At 36.1% G+C, this 22,281-nt stretch overlaps 1 protein-coding gene across 17 annotated transcripts in view; it reads left to right on the top strand.

Annotated features, from left to right (window-relative positions):
- The window catches only part of PPFIA2 (PTPRF interacting protein alpha 2), a 355,163-nt gene that overhangs the window by 271,511 nt on the left and 61,371 nt on the right, over positions 1-22,281 (top strand). For 11 of the 17 annotated variants that reach the window (XR_011139894.1, XM_068936437.1, XM_068936432.1 and 8 more), the window contains 7 exons: positions 7,345-7,566; positions 9,800-9,946; positions 11,945-12,079; positions 20,067-20,153; positions 20,579-20,662; positions 21,017-21,148; positions 22,146-22,208. Coding sequence is in view for 16 of the 17 variants with exons in the window: in XM_068936437.1 (XP_068792538.1) it covers positions 7,345-7,566; positions 9,800-9,946; positions 11,945-12,079; positions 20,067-20,153; positions 20,579-20,662; positions 21,017-21,148; positions 22,146-22,208 (870 nt within the window). In the remaining variant the exon portion in view is untranslated. The remainder of the gene's footprint in view (positions 1-7,344; positions 7,567-9,799; positions 9,947-11,944; positions 12,080-20,066; positions 20,154-20,578; positions 20,663-21,016; positions 21,149-22,145; positions 22,209-22,281) is intronic. The other 6 variants (XM_009669543.2, XM_068936438.1, XM_068936447.1 and 3 more) reach the window with 1 other exon arrangement.

Here is a 22,281-nt window from a genome sequence, read left to right as displayed (position 1 = left end):
GCGTGTCAAGAAAAATACCTATTGTCAATTTTTTTTATCAAAAAGCTTTCATGTTTTTTACAAGTCAACTCAGTTCTAACATAACTCTAGTGTAGCATTGTGTCAGAAATCTTCTGGGTTTATTCCATTTACCAAAGGTAGCCAGTCAAATTAACACAACTAGTTGGTTTGAGCATTAGGAAGAGAGCCTGAGAGAAATTTGTTCAGCATGGTCAAAGAACCACAATAGCATGATACTGACTGAGAACATGATGATGACTTGAATTTTGATGGTAGTGATTTATGGTGCAAAAAACTGCCAATATTCTTTCAAAAAAGAAATTAGAAATGTCTTTAGAAAAAGGGTAGACAAAAAGTACACACTCTTTACAATAAAAAAAAAAAAAGTGTTTACACCATAAAAATACTACTTTCTTCTAGGAATTCTAAAAAGGCAGCCTTTTGCATTTTAAGATTGCTTTCAGTTAGTCAAAAGTACTTTGTGATTAGACGGAGCTCAAGTCTTTAGGCCTGAAAGTACTTATGCATATGGGCATCATGTGAATTGACTTTACACTCACTCTGCCATACACAGCGATACACTGATGACGAATATTTATCAAGTAAATGAATCCTGTCTCCACTGCTGATCATTCAAAGGTAATCCTGTAAGATCTTTCCCCCCCCCCCCTTTCTTCTCACTACTCTCCTGGGTTAAATCCTAGTGCATGTTATATAATTAATAACTGGCTTATGGACAAAGCATGTTTGTCAGATGTTTTAGAGTTGCGGAGAAATGATCTTTTTAAAGTGCTTTTTACTGTTCCTGAGACTCACCTTTAGAAAAGTAGGTTCCTGTGCATATTTTGCCACAATGTAACTGAATATAAGGTTATTTCTGCAAACTGTCCTTTGCAAAACAAAAAGGAAAAATAGTTTGCGATCAATAGCCTAAAATTTTACAATTGATTTGCTAATTGCTGTAGACTAGTGCATTTTTTGACTTAAGTGTACATCCCTAACTCCACTCAGTTTGACTTCAGTGCGATTATTAATGGATTGAATTGAAAGGGCATTATGAAATGGATTAACAGAGCCTATAATATTCCATGTAAGTCTTATTTTACACTTTTTCCTGATCTTTCTTTTACCCTTATTCACTTTCTTACTTGTAAACCAGTGTGCGGTTTTCCTTTTATTGTTTTATGGCAGAGAGAATAGGGGAGGGAAGCAATGGTCTAGGAGGGGTTATTGTTAGATGTAATAGTCCAATTTACTGTCCTTCTCCCTGCTGGCACTCCTCCTAAACAAGCAGCAGATTGCCTTGCTGCTGTGCTTTTGTGATTTTGAAAGAAAGAAAATCTGATATCAGGGATGTTGATTTCCTTTTCATACTGTTCAGCAATAGGGAACATGAACATCAATTTCTCTCCTCCATTTCCACAGACTGTAAGCCATTCAAAGATTGATTTTTTTTTTTTTTTTTTTTCCCCACAGACTTTTTTTTCCTTATTTAATCCCTGTTGCCATCTGTGGCATTCAGTCCCACAGGATATTTTTGAACTTTGATTTGCTCTGTGGTATGCTTCCTCTGTTGCAGTTAATACCATCACTGTCGTCAGATTTACTTGAAGATCCTTTCACCTCAGTTCTGTTTCTCCTCCTGGCTTGTGTTGCTGTATTTGGGCAACTAAAAAAGCTTTCTTTATGAAGCAGCACTATCTCTAAAATACTTTGTGTGGAATGTGATTTCTCTGTCATGATTTTAAATTTACTCTGTGCACAATTATAGCTGTTTCTCTTTAGTTTTGTAGTACCATAATACTAGGTAATGAAAGACATTTCTCTCTCTATATGTGTGTGTGTGTGTATATATGTGTATATGTATATATAATGCTTCAGCCATAGAATTAAAAGGATGTTTTTGTTTTGCATTTTAATAACCCATGAACGTGTTAAGCTTCACAGGCCATTATGAAAAAAGATCATGCCACTCTCCTTATTCTGTAAGTGATCAACTGGAGGAATACAGCATATATCAAGGCCATACTAAAAATTATTGCCAAGAACTGAACACAGGTCACTCCAACTTACTTCTTGCTTCAACTCTGTTAACAAACAATCATTTCCTTCTCCTGCATGACTTCGCTTTGTGGTTCCTTCATGCACCTGAATCAAAAATATCTATGAATAAAATGGGGGAAAGGATTAAGGTTACTTTCTGTTCTTATCTGGGAATCCTTGGCTTAAACTGGGACGTTTCTGCAGTTCCACTGTTAACAGCTCCTTGTGGAAAACGTTTACAATCAGTGTGCTGTGCTTCCTGGTATATAGCATGCAGCTTGAAAACCATGAATAACAGGTTCGGTACTCCTAAGCAATAGCGTAAAACCTCTTGCTGTTCATGTTCACTGACTATTCATTCTCTTCATTGCCAAAGTTCCTCAAAGGTGTACAGCAGTGCAACAAAGGAAGTACAGAACAAACACAATTATATAATGAGATACTGTCCTTCTTTCACCTTACTTTGACTATTGATGTGATTGAAATTGGCTGATCTAAGTAAAATATGGAGAGGAAGGGAAGAGATTTTGCACCCCCCCCTTTTTTTTTTGGCTGTTGTAGCATTTGTCAAAGAATTCAAGCCCTCAAATATTGAAAATACAAAAGAATTTCAGAATCTAAAATATGTTTTAGAATGTTTTAGGTTAGTTGGTTTCTCTCTTCATGCAGTCTGGATATAAGCCTTATACAGCTGGATTAGGGTAGAAACTGGGTCACTTCTTACCTCTCTTGTTTCTGACTCTTTCTTTTAATTTTTTAATTTTTTCCCCTCCCTCACCTTTCACCAAACTACTCTGTGCAGTGCATCCACTTTCCTGTCTGCATTTGTGCTGCCTGCGTTATCTTTCAGCGTCCTTCTCTTCTCAGACTACTCTTGTGGTTTCTTTCAGCATCAGGAATGGGTTTTCAGGTCTGTCTTTTGTTCTCATAAACACCTTATCTCTGTTAAAATGGTTTGCCCTAGGCTATGTTTTCTCAAAAACGGCCTATGCATCTTCACACGCTATAAAACAAGCAGCTGGATAAAAAGGTAGAAATCAACGCTGTCTTTCTAAAGGAGAAATCTTCTGCTATTGGACTTTGGAGCAAAGGCTCTTTCTGGTCATTGTTTATCTTCTTTCTTATCATATTATCTGGATAGCTAAATGTGTCCTTCTGAGGTATTTCTCAATGTACTGTTATAAGCAATTCATGAAATTTCATGAAAACGCATTAGTGAAACTGCCATAGAAATAAGTTGCTTGTCACACAGCAACGTATGAATTCATATATGCTGACACATATGAGAGTTACGAAATGCCTTGATTTTTAGGCCAATTGAGTTTATTCATAAGCTAAGAAAGTGCAGTGTGTAGGCCATAGCCCAAAGTCCTTGTTCTGTCACTACCGTGTCAGTAGGAGACATTCACAAGGAGCGAGTCCTCCATGTGTCTGTCAACTTTGCCTTTCAGTCAAAATAATGTTTTTTACAATATAACCATTGCTGGGTGAATAGAGCTTTTGCTAAAGCTTTTAGAAGATGAATAGCTGAAACGTTTGAATGTACTGAATTCACACTGAAGAAAGGAATGAGATCAGAGAACCAACTTTCCATATCCCCCCCAAGCTAGATAGTGTTATATAACTGAAGTAGATTCAGGGCTACTCCTGATCCAAGTAGACCTGACTGGAAGAAACCTTAAAAAAATAAGTAAATAAACACAACAGACTGTAGCTCTTTCCCTCGCTGTCTGCAGAAAGCAAGGAAGATCAAGTGAAAAATGTATGGTGATAGCGGTGGTGCACTCACTGGTGATCTAAAGAAGTAAAAGTGATAGAAGGAAACAGATGGACTATCTTGCGTTAGATTAGTTATTAAAAAAGCAAAGCATTTGGGCGTATGAGCCATTTGCCATGTCTCAAAAGCGTATTTTTAAAGCAAATTAGCCACTGAGAGTAGAACCTTTCCTTTATGTCAAATTATTGCCATTAAAGAGTGTGCATATATGTAGCTTTTTCACAACTGCATTTGATGAACTCTTCAACAAATTTCATAATGATGTCTATCAGGATGACTACCTTTTAAGCCAGATGTGATGACCATGTACAATTTTTTTCTATAGTAGAATGTTTCAACCAGTTAGAAAGTTTTCTTTAATACTATTGCCCTGCTTTAAAGACTGCTCAAGTCTTTCCACTTGCTTTCATTACTTTCTTTTTTCCCCCCCCCTTCTATACTCATTTGACACTTTTTACATATGTTAGGGATATTAGATAGTGGAAGGCTATGACCGTTAAGAATGCCTGCTTTGGAGCTTTTTTGTACGTGCTCTGTTGACAAGGTTTCCCTTAGTGTTTCAGGCATAGTTAATTTTTTTTTTTTTTAACTTAGGGATGTAATCACTATAAGCGTTCAACTGACTATTTGTTTACAAATTGATTTGATTAATCCATGTTATCATCAACAGGAAACTGTTTGAGTATTGGGAAATATTTCGGCACAAAAATTTCAGCCAGATTAAAAACACGAGGTGGGGAGAGGGGCTTAGCTTCTCTTCACAAACCCAGTAAGGAAGGAGACGCTGCCATTCTCTTCTCCAGCTTATTCTGTAGAGACTGTTGTTTATAAAATGCATCTGGGAGATTTGAAGTCCTCCGACTAATTTAGAAGATGCGCTTGAATCAGCTTCATCTACAGGACACCTTCAACTTCTACCGCAGTCGCATACTTTCACATTGTCTTGTTCAAACTCTTTTTAGTTCAGGAGAAGTGGGAAAGTATGACTGTATAAACTGTTGTCTAAAACTCTCCCAAGAACATGAAGAATGAGATGTCAGTTATTTCTTGGATTAATGTTTAATAATTGTCTACATGATTTATTGTAGTAATTAATCCATGTAATGTACAGGTACAAAGGACATGTGATGAAATAACGTAAAGGCATAAAAGTGACAAAATGTTGGTTAAAATTCCAAGGCAAATTTTTGAAAGTATATTTAACAATTCTAAAGACACAGTTTTTAAGGTCTTTATTTATTTTTACTCGTAATTGTAAAGAAGAGGTTTTTTTCATCCTATTCAAATTAAGAAAAAACAAAACGTGGATATTTTGTGAAAGTTGAAGATTTTAAATGTCAGTCAGCTGTTTATGTGAATATAGGAGTAATCCAAAGCAAAAGTGAACAGGGAGTGGGATTCAACAGCTTGTCCAAAAAGTTATTCAAATAATTAGGAGGGAAATTTATGTGCATAAATCAAAATGCATTCATGCATAATTGGCAATCATAGCATTTGTCTATTGGTGAGGGATTGATTGTGAATACATTTTTATCTCTCTTTGCATAAATCTTAGTTAGGAATAAACCAGCAAAAAAAAGTTTATATCTTTCACCTTTTTATTTTTGTGTTTTTAGTTATTAATCTCTTTAGAAATAAAAGTTTGGCTAACAGAAGAACGTATTTCTGATGCCAGTGAACATATGCCTTCTGGGTATCGAAGGCTTCTGTTTCAAAATGATCGATCACGTAGAGCACATAATCACGTTATTGATTTTCATATTTGATATTTTCCTTACTATAACCTAGTTGCAATTCATGGGCCACTATTTAGGGAATTGTAGGGCAAACTGAAGACCTGCTAAAGTTTGTTCATCTGTCACAACTGCTAAAATTACTATATGAAATTAAAGCCGTAAAAGACACATTTTAATAATCCTAAGTAAAAAGAGGTGCCTGAAGTTTACACAATGGAATAAAGTATTATGGTTAAAATGTTTTATCTTGTTTAAATGCTGTTTTATTGACATATGTGATCACAGCATATCAATGGAAATTAGTTTGAAGTAGAGTAACAACACCTTCCAGACAACAAACATAACATAACGTAAGGTTTTTTTAAATTGCTATTGTCATTTTACCATTGTATCCTACAGGTAGATCAGTGTTGGCTCAGCAACTGACATAAAATATCAAGATAAATATATTTAAGTAGTGTACAAAAGAGCAATTTTGGAACTGAGTTCTTTGCTGGAATAAATTTTTACAGTAAAATAATTTTATTCAGTGATCCACAGAGGTGCAGGTGGTCTTGATCTGGGTTTGTTTTATGCCTGATTTGGGAAATAATATTGTTAAAACCATTGAACAAAGTAGTGCTCTTTGAATTTGTCAGTAGATTTCAGTATAGATCTATATTGACAATGGTAATAAAAAAGCACTGATGGTGCTTGTCTTCATCTGGGATCTTGCTAGGCATGTTTCAGGTATGCATTGCTGTACCTCAACCATTTGGAACAGGACAGGTTCTCTTTAGGTACTCCTCTTGTATGATGCTCTCTGAGATCAGAATCCCATGTAAAATAGCAGTTGCACTGAAATACTTTGCTCTCAGACATTTATGAGAATAAACCGTATATAGCCTTACGATTATAAAATTGCCTCTAATCAAGGAAGTTTATGACAGTTTTGGCTGCTTTGATTTTATTGTTCCAAGGTATAGTTCAAAACCAAATCTTCTTGTTTCTTTGTTTTTTTATGTTTTTTCTTTTTTTGACATAATATAATTAAATCTATATCAAAACATGACCTAAACTACACTGGAAAAGGTGTAATGTGACTATCTATACTGATAAAGAAATGCCAGCAAGTCCTGCTAGTGAATGCTCTTTCTCCTGGAATCGTTCATATGCAATATAGGTCGTATTCCTGGGATCGTGTTCCAAATTCATTAAGGTGTCCTGGATTTTTTTTCTTTATAGCTGTATTCACAGAAGCACAGTATTACACAGATTACTTTAGCAGAACTTGTTTCTAATGTAGATTTAACCAGACTAGATTCTACTTTCTGGTACAGTGAATTGTGATTATTAAAGTGTTATTTCCTGTCTGCAGTGTGGCCTATTTTGCAAGTGAAATGGACTTTGAGTAAGTTTAAGTGGTGTATTAGTTTAGCTAAGGTATATGTAAGCTGTTTGGTGCTTTTTAGAAGTAGTATTGTTGCAATTTGTATTTGAATGGCTATAATGTTAAACTAATGCTGGTTTTGCGTAGCGTTCTGCTCTTAATGCAAACATTTCCATCTCTATGGGAAAAAAAGTGAAAAGATTAATATTCATATGAAGGGATTCCAAAATATTACGTCACATAATTACACCTGTCTTATCTATAGATAAGATTATTGTGTGGTTTTTTTCTCCCCCCCCCCCCCCCCCCCCCAATTATTTTAAAAGTTACAGGAGTAATCTTTGGCATAGATAGTCTTTAGATAAAGTCTACATTAAAAGATAATTAATAAATAAGTAATATCACTTTTCTGTTAACAGCGTCTATCAAATGGCTCTATAGACTCAAATGATGACGCCAGTCAAGTTGTGGAACTTCAGGAACTGCTCGAAAAGCAAAACTATGAAATGGCACAAATGAAGGAACGGCTGGCTGCACTGTCCTCCCGTGTAGGAGAGGTAGAGCAGGAAGCAGAGACTGCCAGAAAGGAGCTCATTAAAACAGAAGAAATGAACAGTAAATATCAGAGAGACATTAGAGAGGTAAGGAGTCCACCGTTTTCACCTCACACTACTTGACAGTTGTTCCTGTGATGTTTGATTCAAACTGATCAGGGCCAATAAAGATGGGAACCAAAAGTCTAGCACTGGCAAAAGCCCTTGTACATAGGAAACGCAATTTACATGTACATTTTTACATTAAAAATAGTATTAGAAATCTATATGAAAGCATTCATAAAAGTAAATTTGTATATGTGAAGTCCTAATAGGAAGGAGGCCTATCCTCCGTTATTTAGCATTATTAGTATGCGTTCTGGCCAGTTTTTCAGCCATTTCCCATTTTTATGATGCAGTCTATTTAACAGAGGCACTGGTTGTGTAGATAGTTAAAGTTCATTTTTAAAAAATCTTGGGCTGTATTCATAAAACATCTATGTCATCAATTATAATATTTATTCATATGTGGCAACTTCATCACCCTTGTTATATGCTATTCCCCTGTCAACAAATCAGTTTCAAAATTTTGACTCTGCTATGTGGAAACATCTGGAAATGTCCATGTCTTGCATGGAAATATACTTCCATTTTCCTTTTCTTTTTCTCTCCTAAATTTGTGGCTCTCTATCGTATCCTCCAGAACAGCTCTTATGTGGAGCTCAATACTGTCTGGATGGTCTGCTTCTAGAGTCTGTGTTATTATTTTGGAGTTAAGGTAGTTACCTCTTTACACTGCTCTCTATAATAGAGGTGTGTTTGTGTGTGTGTATATGTGTGTGTGTGTATATATATATATATTAAAAAAACCCTGCTCTCTCTAGTATTCTGGAAGAAATTTTCAAGCAGAATTTCTATTACCTGAAACAGCCTAAAAGTATCTTCACAACTATTGAAAATAGAGTACATATTATATCATTTTATAAAGTTATAGAATATAGTTTGCACTGATAGGTTTTTCCTTTCATTAAGGTGTTTAACATTCTCGTTATCACCTACCTTCTGACAAATACTGCTGTTTCCTGGACACCTTGATTGCCACTTGTTATTTCTCCCATATATGTCTCATTACACCCATGTATGTGCTTTCACCCATTTGCTTCCTAAGCTAAAAGCAAAATGACCGCTAATAGATTTGCATGTAGAATAATTGCCAGACATCAATGCAAAATCTACCTACAAAGGTATTTGTAAAGGTGGAGGTGTCCTTTTTTATTATTTCATAGTGCTGCAAAAGATGCAGAAAATGCATCTTTTCCCAATGCAGAAAATAATGTGCATCCAAAAAAACCTTAAATAATGCTACTGAGGAATTAAAAAAGCAAATTATTTATGTAATTTTTTTTTCAGCGATATGCAAAAAGGTGACCTCACCTAGACCATCTTAGTACTAGCTATTTGGATCAATTTATTCATGGTATCTTGCTTTAAAAATCTCACTTATTTCAACTGCACTGCTTTCATAATATAACATAACTCATATGGCAAGATGTGATCATAAGTAAATATTTTCATTGTGAACAAATATGTGCCAACATGTACGTTCTTTCAGAATGAGATACAAGTTTAAAACTAATAAAATTTTCTGCTTTAATAAAATTAATTGAAGCAGAATATCCAGTTCGTTACTAGTGAATAAGCTATCTCAATTACACTATTGTCTTCAGTGGGGCCAACCTGTAGTATACCTGTAAAAGCAGCAGAAGACTTTTTTTTTTTTTTTTTTTTGGGGGGGGGGGGGAATCCATAACATGTGGATATGTTACCGGTATAACATATGTTATATATCTAACATTTGGTCACTTGTTTTTCTGCAGTTTCAGGACATGCTATCTGCTGTCTGTTACATGTACTTTGGCACAAAATTTTAGTACAACCCCGGAATAAGAGCATAAATGTGCATAAGCATCTTTCCCACATCACTGCACTGTCATATTTAAATTATTATGTGATTTTATCGTATTCTGATCAAACCTGCCATTGTTTAAAAAGCAAGCAAAGAAACGTGAGCTAGGTTTGCTATGTTTGCTTTGCATTGAAATATGTAGATGCTAGAAAAATATACTAAAAGGTGAGAATTTTTTCTTTGCTCCACTCAATAGTGACCCCTTTAAATGTCATGTTTATAAGAAATGTCAAAGGGAATAAATTCTCTTTAAAATGGACAAATTACTGCTGAGCCTACCTTACATCCCTCTCTACTGTTAGCATAAAAATTAAACTGGCGTAAAGTTATGTAGGATTTTAATTGCATGGTTCTTGATATTTTCTGTCACGTTAGGCAATGGCACAAAAGGAAGACATGGAGGAAAGAATCACTACCCTAGAGAAGCGCTACCTCAGCGCACAGAGAGAATCCACCTCCATACATGACATGAACGATAAGCTGGAAAATGAACTGGCAAACAAGGAAGCCATCCTACGTCAGGTTCAGTATCTGCATCAGTCGGTCGCTTTCTTCGTGCAGCGTGAACGTTGACACAAAAAAGGGGCCAGATCTACAGTGGGAGGTTTCTGTTAGGTCAAGCTGCTCATTTTAAATCAATGAATAACTTAAGCAAAGAAAATTAAGTTGTTCAGCGTCTCTAAGCTTCATATCAGATCCTATAACTTTGAGTACCAAACTAATGTGTGCATTCAATGCTGCAAAATAACTGTGCTTTTTAAGCGTGTCTTGCATGAATGCACATCAGCTTATCCCCTAAGTGAAGGGTCTTTGTTTCTTAAATAATGCGCTCCTAAGTTTTGTTTTTAAACAAAAATCAAAATGGAAAGGTATAAACAGAAAAAAGGTCACTTCTGCAAGAAAGACCCAAATTCAACTATTAGTAGTGCATAGTTTAATTATCTCTGTAAAATCTTTTCTATCTATGAATATCTTTTTATAAGGAGTATAAACTTATGCAATTTCCTCTCATGGCACTTTGTCTCCAAGGTGATTCCAAAAGCTATAGTGTAAAGTGAACAGAAAACACTGTTTATAATTTGAAGAATATAGTGTGAACTGAAAGCTAACATGAAGTGAATATTATTTAAACTGTAACATGAAATTGCTCCTCTTTCTCAGTATCAAAGGCTTTGTTCTTTTTCACCTATCATGTCTTCGAACAATATAAAATGCTCTATGGGAAATACGCCTTTATGATCTGATAACCTCTGTTTCTGTAATTGTATGCAGGTACGTTTACACACACACGCACACATCCTTCTGTCTATATATACATACGTGAATACCTCTTCAGCAAAATTAAAGCATCAGAAGACAAACTCTCTGATTTCTACCAGCTTGCTTTGACTATTTTAAGATGTGTCTTCAATTGTTAGGAAAAATAAGAAAAAAGAAAAAACAAGGTAGCTGCATCTATCCTTAGAGATTTTATTGCCACCATTGTGAGTCATTCTGTGCTGCAGAGAACTACCTACTCAAAACAGTGATTAATAGAACTAGGCTTAAAATGCGTACAAGAAAAACTTAAAGTTCATTTGCAGTATGAAAAGCACACCTTTTCATGCTTTTGAAGGATGAAAAAACCATCTAAAAGCACACTCCTTTTTCATTATGACTTTTATTGGCCTGAACAGGAGAGCAGGTAACGCTTACTAAGCCATTTATGAATTCTTAATCCTGTAGTACACCTCGTTAGGTCAGAAAATACTTCAGTTATCAAAAGACTTCAAAGTCTTTGGTCATCAAGGATTAAACAATTGTAATTACTTAATTTAATTTAGCACTCATGTCTGACTCAGTGGTTCTGTGGGTATTTTTCTCAGCAATATTGAGAACTTAACCAAGTGTATGTGTGGGGTTCCCCCCCCCCCCCCCCATCCGTGTACGGGAGTCCTTAGATCGCTTTCAGATCTGTCTTCTGATCCATTTCATCAGGGAAGATTTCTGTACTGACAGGTTACAGGTTCACAACTAACAGTATCCCTGCAACCTTAACCAAACAGCAACCAGGATATGATGATGAAAATATTGTCAGTTTTAACATCTAATATATTGTTGACATTTGTTCAAAAAATTGCATTTGGCAGTTTGTTCAGAAAATCTGCTAGGAATGCTATCCTTTTAGATATCCTGTGCTGCTTTTCCCATTTTTTCCTACATACTTCCATGTTAGACATTTAGAAAATTCTTGTTTTACTGGCACCAATACTTTTATTTTGTTTAGAAAAACATCACGTAGGTCAGAGGAGCTTTTTATTCGTCTTCATTAGCGCTATTTTACAACTCCTTTTTTTTGGCCTTCATGTGATCCTGAACCCTCACAGTAGTACAACCCTGTGCCTACACCAACACTTCCAGCTTGTGAAATACCTCTGCCTCTCCTGCTTTTGAGCCTTTCTTTGATACCTATGGAAAGAAAGGAAGGCAAATCTTAATTCTGCCTCTTTATGTATAGTTCTTTCTATCTTTGGCCTTCAGCTGGAAGAAAAAAACAGGCAGCTGCAAGAGCGCCTGGAGCTGGCGGAGCAGAAACTGCAGCAGACCATGCGGAAAGCTGAAACCTTACCCGAAGTGGAGGCTGAGCTGGCGCAGAGAATCGCAGCCCTCACTAAGGTACTGCACTGAGAAATAGGTGCACTTCAGGATCCTGATTGTTTAACTTGGATTTGCAGCCAGATTCCTCGCTTCAAGGACAAAAATAATGGGGTCTCGAGCCGATTCAAAAAAGAGAAAACATTTCCTGATAAGTATGTACCACAAGTCAGTGTTAACCAGCAGCGTTCTCAATGCTGTAATTCTTACCAGTTTGTTAACAGGTGAAATTGGTTGTTTCTAAGTTGGCCTACACTGCATTTATGAAGAAGTCATAGATTTCCAATACATTAATTAACCTACAAAGATTTTACTATGCCAGAGTTTCCAATTTAAGGAAAATGGGTGGGGGGGGGGTCATATTCTTGCTCAGCATAGTTCTCCTTGATGTTTTCATGCATCATGCCTATGGAAACAACAATTACTTTCATCCTCAAAATGCTGTAAAATCAAATCTTAATGGTGGCTGGGATCATCTGAGTGAGACAATTGAAGACGGCTTGCATTACCTACTTGCAGTACATACTTATAAGGCTTGTTTTAATCATTCTTTGTATTGTGTAGTCACAAAGACAAATGTGAAATCACATGAAGACAACAAACAGGTTTTTTTTTTTTCCTGATAGCAGTTTATTACATGGCAGCTGTCTTGCAGAAAAATATGAAGATAAAAACAAATTGTCAGTGTAGTCATCATATTTGGCCTCTATAATGTTTTCAGGTATGCATGCAGTTAAAACTGTAGTTCAGATATTATCATTTTCATTAGGACATCAAATGATAACATGTTGTTTTCTTCCTATCTTATAATCAGACAAAAATGAAAAACGTTTCTGAGAGAGTATATTACATATCATTCTGATTTATCTAAGCTTTCCTGTCTCCATTGCCAAGGAGTGTTTCTGGCTATTTATATGGCTAGCCATTTTTATATTTAATGGATTTTTTCCTTTTTTTTTTTTTTTTTTTTAAACAGAAGCCTTACTGGCTAAGTGGCTCGTTAATAAAGCCTGATTTTTTTTTTGTGTAATTTAGTTAACTAGAAAGAGAGGATGGATTTTTTTTTTAACTTTATTAAGGCAAGATCATTATTCAGTAATCAAGATTTTGTGCTGTTCACTTTAGGTTTATATGAATGGGTGGGAATCTGAAAGGCAGACTGAAAATGGTGGAAAGCGGAAGAATCAGCATAAAGAGAGCTACATGAAATACCAAACAAACATTACTGTATTTTAATAAAACCTAAGGTGCGCTTAAGAGCAATCCGTTGGCAACTTGACATTTTCCAGTTTTTTTCTGATTCAACAAATAATCACATATTCTAATGCCCTTAGTAGTTTAAAAATATTGTTTTCTATTTTAAGAGGACTTTTCCTGAATAATTCCTTCAGCAATTAGGCACCAGTAAGTATTTTGCAGTCTCGAGCATGTCTTTTCTTGCACCTGCATTTTTTTCTTGAACATATATTAATGACAAATATTGGAAGAAGAAAATCCATTTCAATCATGCAGAGTACTCGGGGATATTGTTGTTGTTGTGACCATAAAGCTCCAATATACATCTCTGTTTGTCTTCTTACATTGCTTCATTTGATATGGTTAGAGAACTGTGAACAGAGCTGACACACCACCCCACTTCACTTTGATGGACTTCATCAAAGTTTTTGCCAAGAGAAGTCAATCGAACTGTAATGCCGGTTCTGTCCATTTCTCTCTGATTACACAGAAAGCTGAAGAAACAAATACAAGCTGAAAGTCTAACTCCAGTGTCTGTCATGGATCAGATAAATGTAGCCTGGAACCAGTGACTACGGTGCAGTCACTGCAGCTGGTTTAAGCAGTTTTAAATTGGCTACCCAAAAGACTGTTAACAAACTAGCCCTTCAATGAAAGCTGAAAAACCTGCCTAAGAAGCTGAATAACGCTTAAGTTATTTTGCCAGTGCTGAGCTTTGTGCCAATACTCCTACTTTGTTAGTACTACTCATACTAGCTGGCTTCAGACTAACTTTAGTCTGCCTACGTAAGCTGTGGTCACTGCAATGTTGATGTATGCCAAGAAGTAAAAGATGAGTCCCCTGAATCAATAAGTTTTTCTGCACTGACAAAAAAATCAAAATTGTGATTCTCCTTTCTTTTATACTACCTCAGTGAAAGTGGCTTCACTGAGATTAATGGGGTTACAATGATGTGAAAGAGGTGAGTTGAGCCCACTCTATCTTACATGTTTATTAAAGGAAAGTAGTATGGGATAGCTGGAAATCATGGTGGCTTTGCATTGGGTGAAAAAAAAAAAAAAGCTATCTACGTGTGCAGATGGAGCAAAACAAATGTGTTCCAGATTTGGATGTGATATTTTTTTCTCAAGCTGAAAAAATGCATGTTACAATTCTGCATTCAACTTACTATATTCTTCCTCGTAATAAACCTGGGTTGTGAGGCTGCAGAAGGAGGATGTAGTATGAGATCCTTCTATTGTGTCGGTTTTTAAAACTTGAGTTAAATTTCTTGTTCTGTATGGGCCAGTGAATGTCTTTTGCTACTTTTCCATGCCCAAACTAGTTCATAAGGAGTGAACTTCCAAAAGTTTGGATTATACAGTGAACTCAGATAAGTACCCATAAATTTACCTGAATCATTTGAACTTTTCTTTGGCTTTGTTTTCACTGTGTTCTGACCATTGGGTGAGCACCTGCAGGGTTAGTCAACCTGTGGCAGACTAACCTGGAGCAGCATGATCCCATGTACTGTGCTGTCCTGCCTGGCCATCGCACTGGCATTTTGTCTGGTCATGACAAGTAGCGCAGCTCTCGGCATGTATCCCAGGATCTAGACTGCCATGATTCATTGAGCCACCTTGTACTCACTCTCACGGTGTGATTTGTTTGCCCGCCCTGGAGAAGAGGCAGTTGGTAGCGGAATGAACCTTTCTTTATCCTGTAATAATATATATCCAATATATATCCTGTATATATCCTGTAATACAGGATATTTATTTTCCTCAGAAGAGACAGACACCGGAGCCTCTGGCATCTCTGGATAGGTAGTCTGTCAAATATGATTTGTCCTTTCATGTCGTTAGGAAATGGTCTAGTGGAGACAACCTGCATCCACCTACTTCATTCAGTCACTCCCACCAGAATTTGCTCTCTCCTTGGGTGCTTGTGCAGCTGAGGTACACCTTCAGTGCTCCGGTCACAAGACAGCCTTCAGTGTTTTATGCCATCGTTCCAGAATACAGGTCACCAGAAATGCCAGCAGTGCTTTTTAGCTGCATTAGAGAAGCACTGAGAGGGAGAAGATGAAACTAAGGCAGCAGTCATATACCATAATCACAGTAAAACACAGTTAGCCTAGCAACACGTTTAGCTAATTTTAAAGATGAAGAAAAATGATACGAAAATTGGAGTGAGACGTGGTGCTTGTTTTGTGAGGATCTAGTTTGCGTTAAGTCGGGAAGAAGTAACAAGAGAGGGAAAAGAGAAGGGCTGCAGAGGAAGGGATGCAAAGGCGACAAAGAAGGCCTCCTGCAGGAAGAGGGTGTGTAAGGCAGAAACCTCTCTGAGAAGAAAGGGGAAAGAGATGACGTATTCACTGCTGAAGGAAGTTGATTAATCTTCTTCTGGAAAAAAAAATGAGAAAATCTCCTGTGAGGAGGGAAGCACAAGAAATAACTCCACGTTTACAGCCACCTCACCGTCAAGGCACCTCTCCTCCCGTGCTCCCCTTTCCACAGAAGATTTTGTCTTGTTAGGAGGAAGAAGTGAAAGAAGCATAACAGAGCTAAATGAAGGTAGTTGCTGACTACACTTGAGAGGTGTTGAAGGCGGCAGCAGCAAAAAGAGGAGGGGCGAGAATGTGTGACTGAAAGGTTGGGTATGAGAAAAAGGGGTGATTTAAGCCAACACATTTTATTTCATATTTGCAGTGGTCTAGAAGTGAGTATATGATGAGTAGCTGATAACTCTTGTGAGCGGTTGTGGTTCATTCACCATGATCACCTACGTGCACCTTCAAGTGCACCTTGCATGGTTCAATTCAATAATGTATTGTTTTATTCTTGGATAGCTCACTAAATTGAGAGAGAGACAAAGGAATGTATGCCAGAAGAAACAAGTAGAAAATCTGGAGACAGCAGGTGTTTAAAAGTCAAGGCCTCCAAACTGTGGAAATTAAGTTGTACCATTAGGAAAGTTTAGATTTGTTCCTGCAGCTCAGTGTGAGGAAGAAAAATGATGGCACCTGTACTGTACAGGTGCTTTCTGCGTCAGTATGACTGAAATTGGATTTTTTTCAGCTAAGATGCAAGAACCTAGAAAATGTACAGTGCCAACAGTAACAGATGATGTGAAAGCAACATTTTTTTTGTGGGCGCATTAGCAGCAGGAGCAGCAGCAGAGTTTTAACGGAGTTAGAGAGCAATAATACAAGCTGCTTTGGAATTCCATCAAAGCAAATTTTTTTCCTGTCCATTACTGGCTTATACTGGCTATTTCTTTGCTATTTCATAGCATGTAAAGTGCAAAGTGAGCATAAAGACCTCATGCTGGTATCTCATAGGGGTTAGACATTGTTAGTTCTTGTCCACATATTTTTAATCTAGTCTAAGATATACAGTATCACAAATCTATTTATAACTGAATATGCTGGCTAAATGCTTTGAATGCTACTTGCTGAATATCACACCATGTGTCTCACTAATCTGCCTAAACGGAGAAATAGAAAACAGTTGTGTAAGTCATATATTAAAAAGACAAATCGAGGGTGAGGTCTGCCAAGCCAGTAGCTGCACCAGTTCCACTTTAAAAAGTTTTTAAGCAATTTACTCTCAGCAGAGCAGTACAGAAGAAATCCAGCTTCTGGTTATGAACCTGAGAGTCCATGGTGGTTCCTTCTGTCTCATGTCTATCTTAGATATCTAAAATTCTGCTACTGAAACACGACTAACATGATGTCCTGGCACATGTCTCATGCCTAAAACCATTTGATATTTACCGGGTAGGCTCCTCAGTCTCCCAAAGAGATCAGACAGACTTAGTGGTTAAAATTCTTAAAAAGTGCTGGAGTCCAGGGTAGGGACTCAGGCTACACACTTGTTCTCTGCCAGACATGCAGTTGAGCCTAATTGTTTGATGTCTCAAAAAGAAAATAATTTGATTCTCTTACAGTGATAAGGAATATACTTTAAGAACAAAAAAAAAAAAAAAGGAAACAAAGCATTCAAATGTATTTTAAGTATTTAGAATAAGGACATTTATTTTGATTCTAACACATTGAATTTTAATTAATTTTAAAGTCCCTTTACCTACCAGAGAGATGTAAAGAGAAATTAGTGTTGAGATTAGCTTTTTCTTTTTTATGCTAGAAAACATAATAGAGGTACTCTGAGCCACGTTCAGCAAGGTTTTTAAGCAACGGTGTACCTTTAAACACTTTAATATTCTTACTGAAATAACCAAAAACTATCGTGCAAAAAGATTTACATATATCTATATGTCTCTCTCTCTCTCTCTCTATATATATATATATACACCTTACTGAATTATAGCCATGAGCAGTTAATACAGCAGGAAGTGATTAAATAAGCAGAATTAGATATTTGTAAGAACAAGAAATGCTCATAAAATTCTTATAAGAAAGCTTTCTATGTATTACAAGAATTGTGTATTCAGATTACATACATACTTCAGAAAATAATTTTCCTTTTCCTCCTTTCCCAATAATAGTTAGGCATAATATCATAATTATTTTATCCATTCAGAAGACAGTTTCCTGAATGGAATAAGCTATAGCATGGTTTGAATTTTTTTTTTTTTTTTTGGAGAAATAAATGTGAATGACATAGCTAGCTTGGCTTCTCAAGGGCTGGTTGTGACAGGCAGCACTACATATTAGAAGTCTTAAATGAGATCTCCTTCATATCTTGAAGTATTAGCTTTGATTATTTTATTATTTTTGCACAAGCCTGCAATTAAGTGTATAGAGGCAGGGAAGATTTAAGTAACTCGCATTTAAAGTTTGCAGTCAGCGGATGAAACTTCCGAGTAGTTTAATTTTGTAGGGTGATGCCCCCAACAGGTTCTATATCTCCTTCGATTAAAATGGTTTCAGAAGAGTTGGAATTCCTTAGTCTTTCACCACCATGAGCTCAGAGCTTTGATGATTTCAAACCTTCTCCTGACCTTGGAGCCACGTTAAGGGAAGGCCTCCAACCAGTGGTGCAGACAGGACTCCTGGGGGGGGGCGGGGGAGGAGATGAAAAGCTTATCTCCTATTAAGATAAAGCTTGGTCAGTGATGGAAAGGATAACATGGCTTAGTTTCTGAAATCCTAGGAACTGAATTTTTTTCAGTCTTATCCTCTTATTTATTCAATTTAGGAAAAGAAGCAATGAGATATGATGTAAGTGTTAAAACAAACTAATAATGCAAAACTCAAAGTTAAGATGAGGTAAATCGTAAAATGATTGTCATTGGTCCAAATTGTAACAAATAGACAAACGTTTCAGATAAGTCTAAATACATCACGATAGGCCTATTTCATGATTAGAAACAATAATTGCACTTGTTAAATGACCTTAGTTAGAAATTATACTGACTATTCCCTTTAAATTTTGCAAATATTTGAATTTTTAAACATATCTTCATCTGAAAAGCATTTAAGTGTTAGTGGTTTTCAAAGTTAAGTATAAAGCTTGTGTTTGTGCAAAGCAAGGTTTTCTTATGAATGTTTACCTATCAGCAGCTGCAGTTTAAATTTATTAAGTTGTAGGTCATAGTTTTTTTTTCAGTCCTGATAATACTATAAAGTTTAAGTTACGTGTGATTTTTAAGTTATGTTGTACAGCTGGAGTTACCCTGATACCTATTCCTGATCATTCTGATAAATCAACAGTAGGCAACACTCTCACTAAAAAATACAATTTCAAAAGTAGTATTTATTGCACTTATTGGTGTTTGCTCATCTGAAGACTAAGAGTCCAGGATCCCTTTTTGAGAGAGGGTAAACTTGAAAGAGTGAAGTAGCGTTTGACAAGTGCGGGCTCACAACTCCAAGGCATCAGTAGCACTGTCTATATTCCTTATGCACGTTCCTATTTCCATAGCAACAAATTCAACATAGCATTCCCTCTTTTGAAAGGCTTTGGGTTTTTTTCATTTTTGATGATATCATAGACTTGTTTGATATGCCAATAACACGGACATTCGTATTTTGCAACAGATGACCTAACTAAGGTCAGCTTCTGTCAGAAGTAGTAATGAATCTTTGAATGGATTGCCATTTCTATATTCAGTAATGACTATATTCAGTAATGTTCCAATTAATGAATTTCTGTTTATAGGTTCTTCTTTTATCTGATGACCCTGATCTTGCGAAAGGGATCCACCGGGGTGGATCCTTTCAAAGGGATAAAAACTAAATTATTTGTTTGGATAAAAGGGCTTATACAGTGTATTCTAACATGGAATACTAAACCTTGAGCCTTGTGTGTGTTGATGTTTTTTCGGTTTTCTAGAAATTAGGGAATGTACCATAACATTACACAGTTCTGTAGTTGACCAATCCATTAATTTAGTATTTATGCATTGTTTTCATTCCTAGAAAATGGTAGAAAAATTATAAAGGACTTTCTGACGTTGGCCGCGCAGAGTTCTATACTGGTGTTTAGTTTGCCATAGTTCCAACTGACGTTAGACTCTCTTAGACAGTATTGCTTTGACTTCACTATGTAGTAATCTGTCATCAGCCAGTCATCACTAACCTTGAACTTCCATGTGTAGGTTGATAGCTTTTTTAGCATTCCATTATTTTTCCGTTTATCCACATCAACTGCATCATAATCACCAAGTATCAGTGTAGTCTATTCTACATAAAAATCTGTTAGTTAAAAGTATTAAATTTTCAGTCACACTTTTCTTTTAAGCATTCTGTGCTGTGTTCTGTTCAGTGTCAGTGTCTTTAGTTCTGATTTTTCAATTTTGTCCCTCTCCTTTTCCTTGACTTGTTAGTCTGATCCAACCTCTTCTACCTCATCTGATGATTATCAATATGTTATGGAAGCTAAACTACAAGAAATGATCTCCATACGTAGGAAGGTAGTCCTACTGGACTTTACTTTCTATTGCTAAATAGAATCCATCTGATTTGTTTTCGTTTTTTTTAACTTGTTTTATTTTTTTTTTATTGATAATCAACCATCGTGCAGTTCAGTGCTTCAGGAGCTTACAATTTTACGATGGCAGGTTTGTGTTCAAACCATGCACAGTCTGCATGTTACATTTGGCTGATTTCATTGCTCATAAATAACTCCAATGTTTTGCTGATGCTTGGATGTAACAGGCCTTCGTAGCTGACACATTTCAAGCAATGCTGTTCAGCTGCCTGTTTAAAAAAAATTTCTTTTCTGAAAACTCAGTTTGCAGTTAGTAGTAGCTTGCTTTATGTTTTGTTTAAACTTTACTGAGATAAAGACTTACAAAGCCATTTAAATTACAGAAAGAGTCTTTCTATTTTTTTACAGGCAGAAGAAAGACATGGAAATATTGAAGAACGTATGAGACACTTAGAAGCTCAACTTGAAGAGAAGAATCAGGAACTTCAAAGAGTATGTGTATTGCAGATAACTTCTGTGCATTTTTCTCTTTTAATTTGTTAATATAACGCTACATTATACACTACAGCACACAAATCTATTCATTGGTAAGTGATTTATTTGAGCAGTGATGGCAGCATCTTTCCATTTTATTTAACCATCTTAATATAGTAATTTACATCTAGTTGCAGCTGTCTGAGCATTCTGCTGGTATAGAAGTGAATGTATCAATAACTGTAACTACATTTCTTGGGGAATTTCTTTAAACGTGTTCAGTTAGCATAAAATTTTTGCCTTCTAATGATACAAATCTGTACTGGTTACCTTTGAACCCTACCAATCTGTCCCTTCTATCCTATATTAAAGGCAAGGCAAAGAGAAAAAATGAACGAGGAGCACAACAAAAGATTATCGGATACTGTAGACAGACTTCTGACAGAATCTAATGAGCGTCTGCAGCTGCACTTAAAAGAGAGAATGGCAGCACTTGAGGAAAAGGTAATGTGCAAAGGGCAGTATAAACTTCAGCTTAATAAGGATTCTTCTGCAATAACACGTCTTCTGCTTTTATCTGGATGCAGACATGATACTAATTCTTTCCACCACGAATACTGCCACAAAAATGGTTTAGTTTATACATTCAACTCTTAATTCAGGTATATAAATTCAAAAATCTTTCCAGGTCTGATGTGCGGTGGATGTGCTGAGTAGTTAGTCCCTCTTTTATCAATGGAGAACCTGATGCAGAATTTGTAAATAACCAGTCCACAAAATGCCGTGAGACAGTGAGAAAAAGGGAATTAGAATCGAGGATGGCCACGTTTCGAATTGCTCTCAATCCTGTATTTCAGTCTGCTAATTTTACTTCCTCCCTGTGCGCAGTAAGAACAAACTACTCTCACCACAGGAGAAGGAACCGCTTCCATAGGAGAAGGAATGATGTCTACAGGCTTTCCATGATGAGTTAGCTTTCTGTAAGATATAACGTACCTGTAAAATTCAAATCATGAGACCTTTTTATCTATGATTTCCGTAATCCCTTCCTCTTCTACTTATTCACCTCTAATTTGATCTGAAGGGAGTCTTTCAGGAGGTTATTCCAGAATCTGTCAGAGGATATACTTCCAAATTATGTCATTGAAACAAAATGTTTTACAAAACAAGATATATTAATCAAAAAGAAGAACCTGGGAGAAAAAGATGTGTAGAATATGAAAGTCACTCAGTTCAACAAAAATCCAAAGTGTTTCCTGTCCTTGAAAGAAAATATTCTTACATGTTTTAGCTATTTTTAGTGTCCCAAATTTAATGTGGGCTCAAACTGAAGCAGTAAAGGATTTTAATTTTAAAGTTCAGTGATTAACAAGGCTGATTTATTACTTTACTTTGTTAACTTTAGTATGGAGGCTACATGTATATGGTGGTATCTGATATTTAACAATTTTTTAATTTCTTCCTGTTTTGTCTATATTTCAATTTTCTTTTTGCTTCCCAGAATGTTTTAATTCAAGAATCTGAAAGTTTCAGGAAGAACCTGGAAGAGTCTTTGCACGACAAGGTACTATAAAACACTGCTATTTTATCTGTTTTTATCAAATGTTGTATATTTATTGTTCATACATATGTATGAG

This window comes from Struthio camelus, chromosome 1 (assembly GCF_040807025.1).
Source record: "Struthio camelus isolate bStrCam1 chromosome 1, bStrCam1.hap1, whole genome shotgun sequence".
Lineage (NCBI taxonomy): Eukaryota > Metazoa > Chordata > Aves > Struthioniformes > Struthionidae > Struthio > Struthio camelus.
Note: the sequence above shows the minus strand (reverse complement) of the source record. Positions and strands in the feature narration are given on the sequence as shown.